At 37.7% G+C, this 19146-nt stretch overlaps 1 protein-coding gene across 4 annotated transcripts in view; it reads right to left on the reverse strand.

Moving 5' to 3' along the window:
- The window catches only part of LOC114697095 (interleukin 1 receptor accessory protein), a 141341-nt gene that overhangs the window by 22037 nt on the left and 100158 nt on the right, over positions 1-19146 (reverse strand). For all 4 annotated transcript variants that reach the window (XR_003735112.2, XM_028875168.2, XM_028875169.2 and 1 more), the window contains exons 5-8: positions 13568-13733; positions 11022-11093; positions 6937-7063; positions 4290-4438 (exon numbers count right to left, since the gene is read on the reverse strand). Coding sequence is in view for 3 of the 4 variants with exons in the window: in XM_028875168.2 (XP_028731001.1) it covers positions 4290-4438; positions 6937-7063; positions 11022-11093; positions 13568-13733 (514 nt within the window). In the remaining variant the exon portion in view is untranslated. The remainder of the gene's footprint in view (positions 1-4289; positions 4439-6936; positions 7064-11021; positions 11094-13567; positions 13734-19146) is intronic.

Raw genomic sequence — 19146 nt, forward strand, 5'->3', positions numbered from 1 at the left:
CTACAATAAAACTCAACATTCTCACAAAATACATCCAATGACATAATATCTATTATGCCCAGAAAAATGATAAAACACCAGAGAGCAGAGAAATAAAAGGATCAATACTTAAAGACATATCAATAAGTAAAAAATAGAACCCAGAATTGGCAGAGATGATTGAATGACGAGCAAAGCACTTTAAAATTCATATTAAAATGTGTCTGCTGAGGTTTTTTTTAATGAACACTTGTAAAGAGTAAATAGACAAAAGCAATGGAGACATTCCAGTGAGTCAGAAATTCAAAACATGAAAAATATATTCTTGAAAAGGCATCCGAATCATTTATCATAACATAAACAACCAAAGCCTTTGTCGGCTATGAAAAGATGGTCAGGAAATGATACACAGAAAGCATGTCTGCACATGAAAACTTAGGAGAACTAGGAAGTATCCTTGAGCACAACTCAGAAAACTAAAAAACTAACACCAGAAAACACAATCTTAAAGAAAAAGAGTAAGAGAGAAAAAAAACAAAAAATTGCGAGAATTAGTGAATTTTGGAAGAGCACCTCAAGGTGAGACATAAAAATCAGTTAATTATATTACTATGCATTATTAATAAACAATTAGAAAACTATAAAATCTGATAGCATAAAAATTAAAATCTTTAGAGACAAATGTGACATGTACTAAAAAGCTGAACACTCAATTTTTTTAAGATTATGTAATAAATTACCAGAACTCTATATAAATGGAGAAGTTTGTCATCTTTATGGATTTGTAGAACCAATATTGTTAAGTGTTCTATGTTAATCACAAATTTAATATGGGCTCAATCAAAATATCAGAAGAATTTTATGTAGAATTGACAATCTGGTACTAAAATATGTAAGGAAAATATGTATTTTCTAAAATAGTGAAATCACCCTGAAAGAGAGAAGAGGGAATACAGTGTCTTATTTAATAATTTTAAGCTCTATTAATAAAATGGTATTCAACAAAACACAGACCAGTTGATTAAAGAAACAGAGTAAGGAATGCAGGAAGTCATAGAGATAATTAAATTTCTGACTGCGCTTTCAAGACAATTCAAGAAAAAAAACAGTGAGACACATTCAACATGATGTTGGAACAACCATTTCCGTGGAGAAACAGAACAAAGCCAACACGAGACTCCATCTGTAACTCACGCCCACAGAACTACAATCTGAGATGGAGCACAGGCCTAAATAGAAAGGAGAATTCTTTGAACAAAAGCCTACTATCGTCTGACTTTATATAACAAAGACTAGGAGCACATAATTCAGAAAGACCCAATTCATAAAAAGAGACTGGAAAAATGAGTTTCCTCAAGTTATTAAGAATTTTGCTTATCAAAACATCAACTCCTGGGGCCTAGGGGTTAAGAGCACTGTTGCTCTTACAGAGGACCTAGCAGCTATACGGTCTGTTTTTAACTCCAGTTTCAGGGATCTGATGTCTTTTTCTGGCCTCTGTAGGCACTAAGCACACACATGATACATATACACACATGATGCATATACACATATGATACATACACATACATGCTGGCAAAACACTCATATATGCAAGTAAAAACAAACCTTTCAAAAATGAATAAATTCACTAACCGGATGAAAATATTTTGTAAAATTAAAACAAGTTAACAAAGGATGTGCATTCAGTGTATGTATGTGTGAGTGTGGATACACATTTGTGTGTCTTGTATGTATGTTTGTGTGTAGTGTGAGTTATACAACACATTAAATTTGAAACAAATGATCCATCTGAAAATGACTAAAGGTTTTTAATGGCCTCACAGAAAAGATTATTAGTGATCAATGAACTCACAACAAAGCTTTTATCATCTCCAGTGTCTCAACTGCGGTGTGATGCAAACGCTCATTTACTAAGAGGGCTAGAAGCTTAGCCATTGGCGAATCCAAGAGCTTGTGAGAAAAGATGGTGTATGAAGGTCTCACACACACTGCTGCTGTCAGTGTGCAGCAGCAAACTTCTTTGGCATCTGGTTTGGCAACTTCTCATATGATTAAACACACACATCTCCCTAGCACCTTGTTACCCTCTGATCATGAAACAACTACACATTTGACATGTTTACTATAACTCTCCCATGGGCAGTAATTTAATGGAATGGATAAAATGTGCTGTCAATAAAACATGGAATTCTCATTCCATGTGTTAATCTCTTCCTATCATTGTTTGTTTGTTTGTTTGAGATGAGGTCTCATATAGCCCAAGCTGGTCTTGAACAAGCTAAGTAGCCGAGGCTGACCTTGAACTCCTAAATTTCCTGCTTCAGTCTCCCGCATGGCAGGATTACAAGCCTGGCCCACCCTTTTGTGCTTCCTGGCATCTTTTTGATGAGGTGCAGATGTAAAATACTCATTGGCCAAGTGGGTCATATGTCCCTTCACAGCCTCAATGTTGTCTCCACCACACTCAGAACCTGAGTTTCTGTGCTACTGGGATGAGCTGGCAGACATCCTTGTGCATGTCTTCCACATAAATCATTATTTCACTTGTGGTTTGATCCTAGTCTTTGATAAGTTACCCATTTATGTCATCTTCACTTACTGCTCTACAAAGTGCATGCCTTAGAAGAAAACCCTCAAATTCTCTTTACTTCAGCAATCTGGATGGTAACACAATTGAAAATACCCAGCCTGCAGTAACCTAAACCCCTGAAGACCTTCATTTGGAATGTTAAATATTAAAGGCTCTAAGAGGTCTTGAGCTAAAGTAATTTGATTTATTTTGTAACGTAGACTATAATGATCTTTATTTGATCATAGATGCTTTTGTCAATTAATGCCTATAAAACCCTTGGAGAAATAAGAGCTAGCATTTATTGAACCGTTGATAATACGAATTAATAACAATGCTTTTTCTGAGCATTTTTGACAACCTTTGGGGTTCTGGTATTATTTTCTCTATTTTTATGATAAAAATAATGAGGCTTGGCGAGTGCCTGACTTTTCCAAGATCAGAGAGCTGGGCTGCATGGAAACTAGGATCTCATCAGCCTATCCAAGGCTACTGCACAAACAGTTCGTTGTGGTACTACAGTGATTCTGCAGTATCCACGGACCAAATGCTAAAGGTGCAAGCATCCCGTGTACCCATCCCCACCATGGCTTCTGAGAGAGGAAGCAAAGGTACATCCTCAACAAATTCTCCAAGACTTCTCAAGAGCAATGTACAATTTCTTTCTAATTTGTAACAAAACATTCAATTGTGTCTGTTTGTTGTTTAGCTTAAAATAGATAGATAGATAGATAGATAGATAGATAGATAGATAGATAGATAGATAGATAGATAGACAGACAGACAGGATTTGGTCCCATTGCAAATGCAACAATTATAAGTCAACTTTTTCGTTTTCTATATAAATGTATCTATATAAATTTCTATGTAAACTGTATCAAATGTGAGGGGCTAGGATGTTCCAGAATGGCATGCTTATCATATGATGTCTCTGTTCACTTTACTCTATACCACTAGAAAATATTATTCTGGAAGGGATCAATTGGTTGGGATTTGTGTTAGGGGAAAGACCCAAAGAGAAATTTAGGCAATATGTTTCAGGAGCAACAGCTCACACAAAAAGGATTTATTTATTTTAGAAAATACAGATGTGAACACAGAAATTACTTTAACATCAAACTAATGTAAGTTTTATTTTATCAATTATAACATTGTAAGACTGCCTAACTATTGATACATAATGTATAAAAAGTGAATTTGAAATTACATTTTTTCTGAGATTCAGTATTCTATGCGTTCCTTATGTACTTGTAGACAAATGGATGCCTGTTACTTATGTTTCATTCATTCTTATGCTTCTAAGAATAGTGGAGGATGCATAATTCAGGAAAAAAATTGCCAAAGGAATTTTTGTTGTGACCCTTGAACTCTGCTTTTAGTTATTTCTAAAGGCATGTTTGTGCTTCGCCAACAATATGTGACTCTAGCAGTTCTATTACATCTTTGCTAGCTTTGAATACTTTCGGTTTTCATGATAATCTAAGATATCAAATTATGTCTCATTATTGCATTCATGGATTTTTTTAAGCACAATTGAGGCACTAAGGTGTTGACACGATCAGAACCAACATATTGAGCCTCTTCACAAAGATGGCAGATTTCCCTTAAGAGTTTTCATTTAACTGACTCATTGTTTTGTGCCCGATGTACTAGGTGCTGGAGTTCTCCCCTTTATTTCTTATTCACCACAGTGTTATTTTGAGAGTTCACAGAGTCATTGGCTGGGTGCATCCATTACCTTTCTGTTTCACCTTGGCTGCTTGCTCAGCTTCCCCTTTGGTGTTTCGAGCATGACAGACATAATTGCGCCTGAGATCCTCAGGGGTGACTTTCTTGATGATCAACACCAGAGTCCTTGTTTCATCATCTGTTGGAGAATAGCTTATACTGCGCACAAGGAGAAAGAAATCAAAACGTTTGTGAGACACCGGGGCTATGCCCTGTGTGAATAAGAAGTAAGCCACTGTCGAGTCCTGAGTGAGAGCAGATGTAATGCAGACAAGGGTCTCATCATCGTACCACACATCATCCTAATGCTGGACAAACCCAGTGCTAGATTCTCACTCCAGCTCTTCCTTCACAGCTACATGCCACCCACGCTCTAGAGGCACGATGCCTGTATCAGCTTGAAAAGAATCTTCTGGTATCAGAGTTGGTTGGGGTTTGATCCATGTTTTGTCATTTAATGCTCTGTACCTTGGGCAATGTCATTAAACTTCCCATGTCTTGGCTGTTTTGTAAAAGAGTGTATTATGTGACAAATTTACTGAAAGACCCTGGAGACGGAGCATGCATCTATGCTGCAGCAACTCTTGCTGAATGCTCTTCTGAGCTATCCTAACCCCACACTAACTGTCATGCTACAGAGGTACTGAAAGCTCGACTTCCAAACCCAGGCAGAATGTTCGTGTGAAATGTTGCAGCTGCGTAGCTAAATCCTAACACGCAAGGAGAAGAAACAGCCTGGAACAAGAAACCTGAACTGTAAAGTAAATATATCCAAACTGCAGTACGTCCAAGACCAAGGGTTTTGTTTAGGATCAAGATGTAAAAATCCCTTCAACTACTTGTCTCGGGGGGGGGGGGGGGGGGGTCCTAAATATATCTCTCCTTTAGCTGACCAACATCCAGGTATTCCTTTAGATTAGACATACTGTCAGTCATGATGTGTTTAAGGGCCCAGTAGTTTTCTCCAAAGCTTAATTTCCTACTCTCCTGAACACTGCAAGTTTGTCTTAATGGCAGCAAAGTAGAATAACATGACTTTGTTCTCATAAGCATTTGTTTAATATGAAGATGAAAATCTCAATTCTCAGAATTCCTGAAATGATCAATAACTCTCCCTCAGGGCCTTGAGCTGAACCTTTCATCAGTTCCTTCTATAAAACATGCAATATTTAGAGGCTTTATTTTTTTTCCCTTTCATTTTTTTTTCTCTGCTTCTCTAATGTCCGGGTCTTTGAACACAACATTTCTTTTACCAGTTTTCATTTCTTAACATAGCAAATTCGATTTGAACACTGTTTCATCTGTGGAGTGCCACCTAATCCCCCCAAAAGGACAGAATCTCCTAGGAACTTCTGTAATACCTACTCCTCAGTCACTTATTTATCATATAACATTTAAATGTCTGCTCTCTCACTGTTTGTTTTAACTAAGCAGGGTAAGAAGGTGTTCAAAGTAGATAGTTTGTAATTTCTCCACATCTCAACTTGCTAGTAGGGAAGAAACTGGTTTTGAATTGTAAAAATTCAATTAGCTTAAGGTCTGTTTGCATAAGGTGATAAAACTTGGGATCCTCCCACTACTCTGTCGCATACTTGACCACTGTGATTTATTAGTTTCTGTAGCAAACCAATTCTCTCCAGCAGTTTATATCTCGCTTATAGAGAAATCTTATCTTCAGAGACCTGTGCATTCTCCTTTGTTAAATTCTTAAAAATTTCAAGTTTACTTAAGAATAAAGTGACCCAAGTTTTCATTTTAAGAGAGGTCTGCATTATTACCTATTAGCTTTTAAAAATTAGCTCTTTGAGACTTTTGTACATTTACTTTTTAAAGTGAAATTTAAAGAACAAAAATGTTAACATTTAACAAGTAATTCTCAACTATCAGGGGAAGATAAGAAAGGTATGGCTATAAAATAAACATAATTAGGAGAGATGCAAATATCTGGACCACACTCCAGGACTAAGACAGATAACACAAATACTCTCATGTAACCACATCCCAACATTTCTCCTTCTCATTTATCTTTTCATTCATGAGGGAGATGAGGGTGATACATTCCACATGTTTCTAAATGAGAATCATAAACATGTGAAGTTTGTAGAGTTTAAGACAATATGGTGGATGGCCTGTGGGACAACTGTGATGAAGATATTCAGCCTCAAGACAATGCTAATTCCAAACTTTGGCATGCAATCTGGCCAGAGTCTGCACTCGAATTGCAAGTTCAGTAGCCCTGCTTTGGGATGCAGCCATTGAAGACTTGGAAACACTGCTAAATTTTATTAAAGGAAAAACAATCATCACGCACATTGAATAGTATGCATCAAGACCTTAGATTGAGAATGACCAGAGCTCCTGCATGTGCCCATGATGACCAGAGCTCCTGCATGCGCCCATGATGACCAGAACTCTTGCATATGCCCATGATGACCAGAGCTCCTGCATGCACCCATGATGACCAGAGCTCCTGCATATGCCCATGATGACCAGAGCTCCTGCATGCACCCATGATGACCAGAGCTCCTGCATATGCCCATGATGACCAGAGCTCCTGCATGCACCCAAGATGACCAGAGCTCCTGCATATGCCCATGATGACCAGAGCTCCTGCATGCACCCATGATGACCAGAGCTCCTGTATATGCCCATGATACCTTTCATTAGTAGTTACGTCAGCAGTGACATCCTCAGGCTTTTTTCCATCAATGGTCCACCAGATCTCATTGTGGGATTCCATGATAAAAGTGAAATAGACTTTACAGGGGATGAGAAGCTCCTCTCCTGACAAACAAACAAATTTAATAGATGCCATTAATCTATATTAATCCATCAATATGCATCTTCCATATGACTAATGTAAGCCTGATTCTCTAGTGGCCACTAAGAGGCAATATATCACATGTCATTCTAACACCAAATGCACAAAAGAATAAAAACCAAGAACAGAGGCCAGTAATTGTAAACAAAATCACCAAAATGGCCATTTTTTAAACACTGTATAAGTATGCTCTAAAATGCCAGAAGACCTCTGGCAACATTCTTTTTAGGCCCCAAACCTCCCATTTTGTTATTTCCCTCACAAACTGTGACTGTCTTAGTTTCTTTCTTTTCAGCTATGATAAAACACCACGACCAAGGCAAGTTATAGAAGAGAGTATTTAATTTTGAGTTCATGGTTCCAGGGGGTTAGAGGCTATGACCATCACAACAGGGAACAGGGCAGCAGGCCAGCAGGCCAGCAGGCCAGCAGGCCAGCAGGCCAGCAGGCATGGTGCTGGGCAGTGAGCAGTGGCTGAGAGATCACATCTCATCAAAAAACATGAGGCAGAGAGAGCTAACTGGGAATGGCATGGGATTTTTTTGAAGCATCAAAGTCCACTCCCAGCCATGGCACCTAGTCCTTTTCAAACTGTTCTACAAACTGGGCACCAAGAATTGAACTATATGAGCCTATGGGGGTTATTGTCCTTCAAACTACCATAGTGACCAATAAAAGAGTCCCTAGAAGATGGGTCCTTGAGGATGGAGTGATCTTATCACTAAGAGAACTGTGATGTCATCACTAAGAGAACTGGCCAGGGATTCCCCTTCTCCAAACATGCAGAAACTTAGTTTAAAACAGCAGTTCTAAGCTATGTAGCTGAGATGGCTCATGAGACGAGGAGGTTGGTTCACAAATGGTAATAACAGTAGCCAAACAAATGGAAACACATGAACTATGAACCAATAGTTGAGGAGCCCCCAACTGGATCAGGCCCTCTGGATAAGTGAGACAGTTGATTAGCTTGATCTGTTTGGGAGGCATCCAGGCAGTGCAACCAGGTCTGATCCTCAGTGCATGAGCTGGCTGTTTGAAACCTGGGGCTTATACAGGGATACTTGGCTCAGCCTGGGAGAAGAGGACTGGATCTGCCTGGACTGAGTCTACCAGGTTGATCGCAATCCTCAGGGAAGTCTTTGCCCTGGAGGAGGTGGGAATGGGAGGTGGACTGGGGAGAAGAGGGGGGGGCTTCGGGAGGGGGGAGAACAAGGGAATCTGTGGCTGATATGTAAAATTAAATTAAATTATAAAAATTTCTTTTTTAAAAAGAAATGAAAAAGTGCCAACAATCATGTCAAGACCAATATAATTGCTGTGAACTTGGTAGAGCTAAATACTTACACTTGTTATGGTTTGCCTTTGTTCTTTCAGAGTCGTATACATTTATATAATGAAGTTTGGCTGTTTTCATCCTGTGAAAACCGTCATCTTTCTACTCCCCCAGTCACCTTCTTTTCACCAACAAGCCTTCTCACACTTTGATGTATTTTTTGTGTGTGTGTGAAGCCCTGAATGTAATCATGATTGTTTGCATGAGTGTGGGTGCTATTTACTAAAACATGGGCAACTTATCATTGACTATAGTACTGAGGAAAATAAGTGCTGCCGAGTGTCTAAGTTTAAATGGGAAATTTGTATCCCCCCTACCAGAGCTCAGGAAACATTAATGAAGATAAAACAGAAAGGATATAAGAGCCAGAGGCTGTAGAGGAGTCCACAAAACAGCTACTTAAAATTACAGACATATAATTATATGTGCATATGCTCCTTAGGTAAAGGGACAGTGTCATAGATGTATCCACTGGGAATGAGCACCTCACGACCAGTGGATCTCTACATTTTGTCAGTATTTTCTTTGCTGCAAAGAGAAGCTTCTTTGATGAGGGCTGAGAGTTAGCTGTGGGTATTTACACAGAAGTCAGAAATTACACTGGTTTGTGCAAATGGCAACAGTAGGTTCTCCTCTAGATTTCATGATCTTACCAGCTGGTTATGTTTATCTGTAATCTGTAATGTTTATCAGTCATGAATTCCTACCTATTGAGAAGGCTTCAAGTCTAATTGAATAGCTGTTGGTTAGCCCTGGTATAGAAGTGCCATTATTGCACCTTTTGGAAGATCTTGATATCCTGGCTAATGTGGTTTGTAGACTTTACAGACCAGTAGAACTATTCATCGCTTCTCTCCTTGGGAAGCTTGCATATATCCTTCCCATACTAGGAGAGCTAGTCCTCAAGGAAGAGACATCTAGGTTAGATCTAGATTAATCCTTCTAAGTTGTGTGTTCAAAGTGTGCTGGATCATCAGTGATAGGATCTTTCAATTTTGGAGAGGCAATCAAGGACAACAGTGACAGCCTATATTGTTTTGGGAGGTTTTTGAACTCTCCTGACCAACAACTTGAAAGGAGATTTCCCATGTCTTGCACTGGATTTTGATAAACAGTCTATATTTGGGGGAGAAGCATTTTTATCCCAGGTGGTATAACTATATATATATATATATATATATATATATATGCATAAAATGTAACTTTAAGTAAACATAAAATATCATAATTCTCTATAGCTTCTCAAAACATCCTTAGGTTATATATTCCTCCTTCTCCCCTCTCCTGTGCTTCTCTCCTCCCTCCTTCCCAAGTAAGTCTTCCCTACCCGAGGTATTTATTCTTAATCAAACAGCATGAAGTCTTTTAAAAATTAATGTCCGACAGAAGCAAAAGCTGAAATGTTTGCACATTAAAGAGCATTTGTAGGTCACATTGTTAGTAAGAACTGGGTAAGGATTTGACCTAGCTTGGAACTGTCACGCCAGCCTGCTGAGAATAACTCTGCTTTGTGGTTGTATTCTTGGTTCACCATTGCCCAGACTCTGAAGAAACCTCTAATTATCTTGGGTTTAACTGACTAACATTGACTCCAGACCTTTCACTACAATGCATGGCTTCTCTAACTTCACCCTACAGATTCTGAGTCCTTGTTTCCATAAGGAAGATGAAATGAACAGGAGTTCAGGAATGCTTTCGAAGTGTGGCATATAAGTAGGTGAAATGTAGTTGGGTGGCTGACAGGTTTGAACTTCAGCAGTGGCAAGAACGGTCAAATTGCCACACAAAGCCCATATTAACTCTAGGAAATGCAATCCATTTGAGGCTGGCCAACCCTCTTAATGCGTCCTATACTCCTTACAAGGCAAATCATATCTGAAAACTCATCAGGACATTTCCTTTTTGGCAATCCCCCTATACAATCTCTGGCTCTATAACCTTAAGTTCACATAAACAACTGTTATTCTACATTTCTTATTGAATCTAGATTGGTTTTACTGTATAGAAGATGATGTAAAAGTGTTAGAATTTTCTGTGATTTTCTACTCTACTGTAGGAGGCTTTCAGTCATATGAACAAAAAAAATCTCTTACTTGAAAATTTATGAATGATTTTTTTCTAGAATAAAAAGTTAAGAAAACTTATAGGTAGCTCAGGGAGGCATGACAACCATTTGACAGTGTTCTGAATCCAGCATTCATGGATCTGTTTTTCCCATGATACTCTCAGTTCTGTCTGATTCCATGCTCCATGCTCTGAAGAGAAAGCAGAAACTTAAAAACTATCTTGTGCTATTATTACAGCCTGGGCAAACCAAAGCCCTCTGCAAAGTGAAGTTTTCATCAGACAATAATCACAGAAGACAAGGAGCAAAGGATAAAGGACCCTACATTGGAAGAGGTTGAACTCCTGAGCTGCCGTGAGATCGACACAGCTGCTGATCTTCACATGCCATGGCTTTTGATCATATTTCAGTTTAAATCTGTGTATTTCCTTACAATTAGCCTTTCCTGTCTCATACTAACCTGTGTTTTGCTTCTTGTAATTAAGAGATTCTAACCAAACATCAGAATCACACCTCTAATTACCTGGTTCTTTCTCATAGACAACACGTTCATTCGGAGAATAGATCTGGGGTGGTAATGCATCTTTTGGCGAGCCTATGATAGGAAATGCAAAAGGGGGATGTTAAATCATTCAGGCATATGCAAAACTCTACGTCGAACTTGCTCAAATTCCTGGCATAGTTTGTCAATTCTAAAGAAGGCCTACAGTCTAATATATACTAAATTCCTGGACTTCACTCACTGACAATAAACAAAACATGATGTAACAGGAAATATGTATTCATCGCTATTACTTATTCCCAACACAGAACTCCTGAGAGCTTGAGAGCCCTTTAATTTCCTGAGTGCTGTGGGTGGCATGAGCATCTTTCATCATAGTTCTCTGTTCTTTACTTTTAGTCCCCAGTTCCTGAACCAAGAGCTTGTGAGTCCCTCAGACTCTTTGAAGACAGAGCCCTCAATCTGTGGGGTCTGTGCAAACTCCAGGTAGTTAGTATCAAAATGATTAAACTGTAGGAAACACAGATGGTGTCTAAGAGAACTGGAGAAAGGCTTGGTGTGGAAAATTCACACATTTAGTGACAGAAGGGCTCTGAGCACAGAAACACAGTTTTTTCTGTTGCAAAAATCCAAACAAAATATATTGAATCCCCTGCACTTTTTGGGTGGGTAGGCTGTTTTATCAGTATTTTTGACTTCCAGTGGTCATGTGGCATAGATTTCTCCTGCCGTATTAGAAACAACTGTTTTCATGTAGTATTTCTTCTCTTTTAATTTATTCCTCTTTTAATTTCCAAGCTACCTTTGCCTCAAGTATTCGACACATGGAACTACATGTTTTCTAGTTGTAAACCATGCTTATTACTTATGCTTATTATCTGAGTATTTCTTCCTCAAGTGCTCAGAATGTCTAGTATGGACCTGGATACTATGCAATGAATATTTAGCTGCATGGAAAATTTAAGACACCTCTACATGTGTCTGACTGATTGATACTGGATTACTAGTCAAATGTTCGTGCATGGAAATGCTGCAATTTGTATTGTCTATACATGTATGGATTACTAGTCAAATGTCCATGCATAGAAAAGCTGCTCTTTGTATGGTTTATACATATATGTTAAAGTACCTTTAAAAAGTTTTGCAGTGTTGTTTTTTTTAAATTGTTTATATTTATTTTTCGGATATGGATGTTTGGCCTGTATGTATACCTATGTATCATATGCATGCCTGGTGCCCATGAAGGCCAAAAGAGGGTCTCAGATTCCTTGAGTCCTCTAGAAGAGAAGTCAGCAGTCTTAACCACTGAATCATCTCTCTAGCCACAGTATAGAATTTGAGAGTGTGGGTTTAAAGACTGACCAGGTTCTCAGCCAGATTTCTCCATATATTACTCATGAGTATATTTTATTTTGAAAAGTAAATTTTCTGTAACTAAATATGGTAAATAACAGTCACCTTGAAGTTTCATTATTAGGAATAAATTACATAAAACAAGTTAAGTAAAATATACCTAAGCATCTTTTAGTGAAGTTTGATTATATACCCAATGTACTTCAGCTGTAAAAAGTGAACTTGTGGTGTTTGAGAGTTAGTTAAGAATGACTTCTACACCCTGGCTCTATAACTTCTTTATATATAAACCTGTGACCAAGAACACCTGTTTTTACCTTTCCAAATACAGATAAAACTACATGCATATAGGCACAAAAATTATAAACAATTTCTAAGATGAATATAATGTGATATAATTCATCTGGTTACTAAAACACACTCAGATTCTAAATTTAGTCTTCTTTTTTCATGTGAATAATTCCCAACCCAGCATCATTCCAAAAGTAATTGAAGAATAGTGACCAAAGAATGGTGGATTTAGATTTTACTTGTGCTGTGTTAAAAGCCTGTTCTCTTTCCCTCCCTTCCTCCTCCCTCCCTCCCTCCCTCCTCCCTCCCTCTCTCTCTCTCTCTCTCTCTCTCTCTCTCTCTCTCTCTCTCTCTCTCTCTCTCTGTCCCCCCCTCTCTCCCTCATGGTAATTTATAGCAAATCCAATAGCTGATTCACTAGAGGAAAATTCTTGAAGATTTTGGGATTTAAAATCTTTCACCCAACACATGCAGCACCTCTATACAGTGTCTGCATCCAGTAAGAGGTGGGCTATGAAGAAGGATCACTCAAGTATACCTAAACCTGTTATAAACCTGTTATACACAGCCCCCATCTCTTTCTCCCTCTGTCTTGTCATGCAGCTAAGCCAAGGCCTTGTTCAAAGTCATGTGACTAACAGAGGGCACTGATGGAGTGTGAGTACCCATCTATCAAGCTGTGTTCTCACTCTCTGGTATGCTCATCACTGATTCACATATGCAGCAAGTTAACCAACACTTACTGAATGCTTATTCTCTACATGGACCTGCTTACAGGCTCTTGGGTTAGTGCAGAGAATAAATTCTGCATCTTTTTTTTTTTTTTAGTAGAGTTTGACCAATTCTGTATAATAACCCATTAATAGCCTAAACAAAACCATAGCCCTTGTGAGATGTACTTGTGAATGACAAGCCATGCTTACCTACCACCTTTACACGCACAGTCCTGGTGAGGTGAAAGAGGCGTCCGTTTTCAGAATATGCAACAACACATGTATAATTTCCATTATTTGAGACCAAGGGGATGAAAAAGGTCAAGTTCATACCATCAGGTACTACATTATGAAAATCCACTATTTCAGTACAACCCTAGAATAAGAAAAAGCTGTTCACTGTTTAGATACACGAATACACATAACACATGTAAAAAATGGCTTTGACACCTCATTTACACAGAACATCTAAATACCTATGCTATACTTTTACAAAAATACTTATTTAAGCATCTGGATAATATTATATGCAAAAAATATTTGGATTAAGTATGACATTTTTTGTGCATAAGAGAAATTAAAAATCTAATTCAAGGTAAGACCTCAAAATCAAGCTTTCTGTTTCAGGTTCAGTTATCGAATTCTTGGAATACCTTCATGACAGTGAATTAAGATTCATGTTTTACAGTAATAACTAAGGAAATATGAATGACCGCAAGCCCTCCTCTAGAAGACAATCATAGGCATTTTTCTGTCACTCCTCACTGATTCTGCTAAGTCAGGAATCTGGTCACTTTGGTGACTGAAACTAATTTTGACATACAATTTTGGTATTCTTGACCATTCTATTTCACTGAATTTCTCTGTTAGTCAGTTTCAACAACATTTTGTGTTTTTCTCTTACTTTATTTCATCTTTCTTTTACTTTTAATTGGTCACCCCAAATATATATTTTTATACAAAGCAGTTGATATTTAAAATATAAAACTGGAGTTTTATATTTTTTGTCTCATGTAAAATAAAAACCATAGTCCTGTTTTATATTTCAGTCTCTGGCTATGTGGTTTTTATTTTAGCAAAAAGTCAATGCATCACATGTGACAAAAATCCACTTTAAATATTTATTTTTCAAATTTCTTTGGTTTATCTTTTAAAACTTAATAATTTGTGAATGACAAAAATATTATATTATCTTTTTATTTCTGGTTTTTCAAGACATGGTTTCTCTATGTATTATATTATCTTTAAAGACCTGAGGTCTTTAATTTCTGAACATATGTTACTGACTTGCATTTTAAATTTCCTGTATTTTACACATTTAACATTGAAGTCCTGGATGCTTAAGGTGGTTTTTATCTTCTTCTCCAATTTCTGGAAGGTACATTTTGAAAGATGACAGTTACCCTCAGAAATGTATTTTGTAAGACTTTGTCACAGGAAATACAGTTGTGCCTCATGGAAATCAAGAGGAACTGATATTGGCTCAGGTATGACATTTTCTCAATCCGTTTCTTCTGTTTGGTAAGCAGTCCTTCCAGATACTTGTCACATCAGGACCCCAAGGTTACCACAAAATAGGAAGTCATAAAGGTTGACAACTTATAATGAATTCATGTCAGACGTGGTTTTGGCTGAGTTTAATATGTCTCTAGAACTCTATTTGACGGGACAGCACATTTCATTTGAACAGCAGCAAGATAACTCTCCTTCATTTGTTGACTTAGCTGTTCTTAAATCCCTGTGAAGCAGGCAGATCAGGCTGAACGTGCCCCAGTTTTACTGATAGAAAAAGAAATGAGGTAGATAAAAGACATCCTAGACAGCACAACCTGAAACTCTTCCAGGTGCTAGAATAAAGGTCTCTCACTGGATTCTGAACTAAAAATGAAATTTTTATTCAAAAGCTGGGGTTATAAAAAATTACAGCAGGACATGTATTTAACATGCTATCTTATCTCATTTGTCCCGAACTTACTATTCTTATCCCATTTTATGAATGAGGAAACAAAGATGTGTAAAAGTGAACTGTTGATTTCTTACAGTTTGGTAGTGCTGGGAATGGAATTTGAACCTGGATATATTTATTTCAATTGTGAATCAAAATACGTTTGTCTCAGAGCTTTTACTTTTAATACCACAGTACACTGTGTCCTCATCCTAAGTTGTGGCCCTGCATCTATGCTATACTTAGGCATCTATACCAGGCTCCTGCATCTATACCATGCCTTATATCTATTCCAGGCCCCTGCATCTATGTCACACTCAACGCCAACTCCAGTGCTAATAGTGTGATATGCCTTGTCTCTACATTGAGGGCTAAACTCAAAAGCATACTTTCCCGCACCAAGAGGCAGATATTTTTACTTAATTTGTCAACAGCATCTTTGAGAATATATTGAAATCTGCTTCAAAGCTGTTAGGCCTGTAGCATTTTATGAATGAGAAGGGAGGAAATGTTTTACATTTTAAATATGTACATGTGCAGTGTGGTACATTAACACATTGTTATATTACAAATGTGCATTAATTTTAGCCGGTAGTGTGTTGAGTTAGAACTTTTTTCATACAAGTAGCTCCAACTCTAGACTCTTCAACATGTGCCCTAAAGACATTATTTTTGTAGATAATAAACTAATCCTGAAAATAATCTTTATGAGAGTTTCAGAGATACTTGCCTAGAATTCAGAAGGAAGCTGACATGAACAAAGACAAGTGCTCAAAGAACAGACACCAGGTTTTCCCCAAACAAGGAACTAGTCAGCACTAAGTGATCTTCTTCAATGGAGCAAACACTTGGGTGACTAGCAAACAGCCCTTCTACCTCTTCCATCAGTTCCTCCTCTGAATTCAAAAGAGAGAAGTTGAACACAAGAGCAACTGGCCAGCCACACAACGGTCGCTGTGACAACCAACCACAAGAAGTCAGTAGGGAACAGCACATGAGATGATTTGGGGGATCCTCGAGCGGAAATACATGAGTGAGGAGATGAAAGCTGTGGGCAGGGTGATGTCACAATGAAGTAAAGAGTGGCTTCCACCAGAGACGTCTATTACAAAACAGGAACTGTGTGAAAACATGACTGGAAAAGACACGATTTTTTTTTTAAATTCATATGTATTTTTCAAGTGGAAGATTGTCATAAATACAAAGGAAGACATACTGGGGCCACGAAGTGTATAATGAGGATCAAAGAGTGAGCCTATAGAAAAAAATCTTACTGGAGAAAGATTTGTGTTGGAACTTAAAATGAGATGGAAAATATTGAGAGCTATTGGGGGAAAGTAGAGACATGGGTAGAACACTGTGGGCACAGGAAAGAGGGGGGACTCCTTTATTCTTGGAGTACTTTTTTTTCCTTGTTATTCCTTACATTGCTTTATTATAATGTTAGTTTTCCTACAGTGGTCACCCTCCTCTGGGAAATGAAGTCCTTTTGGGTCAGTGAAGGGTAGATAAGCACTTGCGTCTACATGGCCTGTGATTGGGTCAATATTTGGCATATTGAGCTCAACATGTTTGGTTTACATGATTAAAAATGCAGTACTTATGAAAGCAGAACAGATACATGACACAGAATTGAGAGCTCATAGAATATGTGTGGAAGTAAAACATGGACCATTACATGTGCATTTGGCATTAGAGGGGACACGGAGAAAATGAGAGTAAAAATATGAAGAGTTTAAGTTGCAATGTCTGAACAGTTAGGGTTAGCTATGAAAATCTTGGCATAACATATGTTGCACTTTCTTGAATTCTGTGAAGAGTTTCATAAGCCACTCATTTCCAATAAAGAGAACTCAGTCTTTCAGTGTTTATAAATATTTACAATGTCCCTTCTATGTGCCAGGCAATGTTAAGAGCTAGATGCATAATAATAAAAAATGAGATGGCATACATTTTCATGAAGTTTTACAACCCAGTCTGAATCCATTATTCAATCAATTCTTAAGTGCAATGAAGATTGGCTCAGTCTTGTGCTGTATGTTGGATGTTCAAGAGAGGAAGAGAGAGAGAGAGCTCACACTTAGCACAGAACAAAGAAATATAATCCTAAATGATACAAAGATGAGCTATGAATTAGTTTCCCTCAATGTACACAGTGGAGTGATTTAGCCTCAAGGTTTCAAAATGTTAGTTTGATTTTTGTTTTCAGTTTAAACAATGAATTTTGGGTCTTCAAGAGCCCTAAAACCAAATGTGTGAATGTATACTTAGAGTATATGTATTCTAAGTGTGCAGCTCTCAAAGAAAATATGAATACACCAACATCATGCCAAAAGCTAAAACCCCTCTATACAGATTATTGCAAAAGGTAAGAGATGAAAAAGCATTCTAACAAGTTAATACAATCTTGTGGTAACTCAAAGTCTATCACACAGAGATTGGGTTAACTTCCCAATAGCATGTGCCATGATGAAAAAAGTCTGAACATGGTAATTTTTCACAAATGTTCTTTTCTAAGGTTATGTCTTAGGGATTTTATTGTTGTGATAAATCACCATGACCATAAACAACTTGTGGAGGAAACAATTTATTTCAGCTTACAACTCTCAAGTCACACTCTTTTGGGGTAGAAACCTGGAGAGAGGAGTGGATGCAGAGGCCATGGTGGAGTGTTGCTTACTGGCTTGTTCACACTACTCTCTTATACACCTCAGGACTACTTGCCTAGGGGTGACACTATTCACAATGAGTTGGGCCACCCCACGTCAATCATCAATGAGAAAAATGCCCTACAGTCTTGCCTATAGACGAATACTATGCATCATCATAATTGGGGGTCTCTCCTCTCGATCTAGCCTGTGTCAAGCTCACATTAAAACTCACCAGAACAATATACTTTATCATAAACAAGAGATAATAATTTAAATATTTTCTGAGAAACATCTACAAACAGTATATGGCCAATTGTGATTTATTTTATTTTGGATCTGGGAGGAGTTTGGGGAAGGGAATAGATTGTATGAAAAAAAATTTTTTTTATATTTAAAAAATATTGAAGTGGAGATACTGTGCCACACTTAATCACAATGGGCATGAAGACATTCAGCTTTCTGTAAACTGCCATCTGTACTGATATCCATCCTGCTATATGGCAGGGGAGAATCTTCACGTTACCATAATGTTAACATACAAAACACCCAATAAAACAGCTTTCCCTCCATCTCAGGGAAAAGGGAAAAATTGACCTCACTTTCACAAGTCTCTGTAAAATGAAATTTGAGATAGCCAACCATAATAATAAAAAGGGGAAATTAATTCAACCACATGACATGCATGGTGGCATGAAAAATCAGGTCTATACTTAAATATAATAATAATAATAATAATAATAATAATAATAATAATAATAATAATAATAATAAAACAGCAGTAAGAAAAATCACACTTACCTCTGAATTTACTATATGCTTTGGGGGTCTCTGTGCGACTCACCCAACATCCTCTTACTTAAATACATACTGCATTCTAGAAGGTTTTTGACTAGCCAGCTATTTGGAATTCAGTAAATCCCTTACAAAGCATAGTACGCTTTTCAGATGAGTTACAAAATCTGCCTCGTTTGACATTCACTTACTGAACAACTCCTGACAGGACTGCTGAAGCCCTGAGTTAAGGAGACCTTACAGTGAATAAGACAGGATGACAGAGGAAGAAATGACATGAAGAGGAACGCTCAGTCTTGTCCCTTTTCCCCACACTTCTCAAGTGAAAACACGTGCTGTTCTATTCCTCTACCATCGGCTCATTGGAATCCATTCCATGTCCCATGATGCACAGTTTGATC

Source organism: Peromyscus leucopus, chromosome 12 (genome assembly GCF_004664715.2).
Source record: "Peromyscus leucopus breed LL Stock chromosome 12, UCI_PerLeu_2.1, whole genome shotgun sequence".
Taxonomy (NCBI): Eukaryota; Metazoa; Chordata; class Mammalia; order Rodentia; family Cricetidae; genus Peromyscus; species Peromyscus leucopus.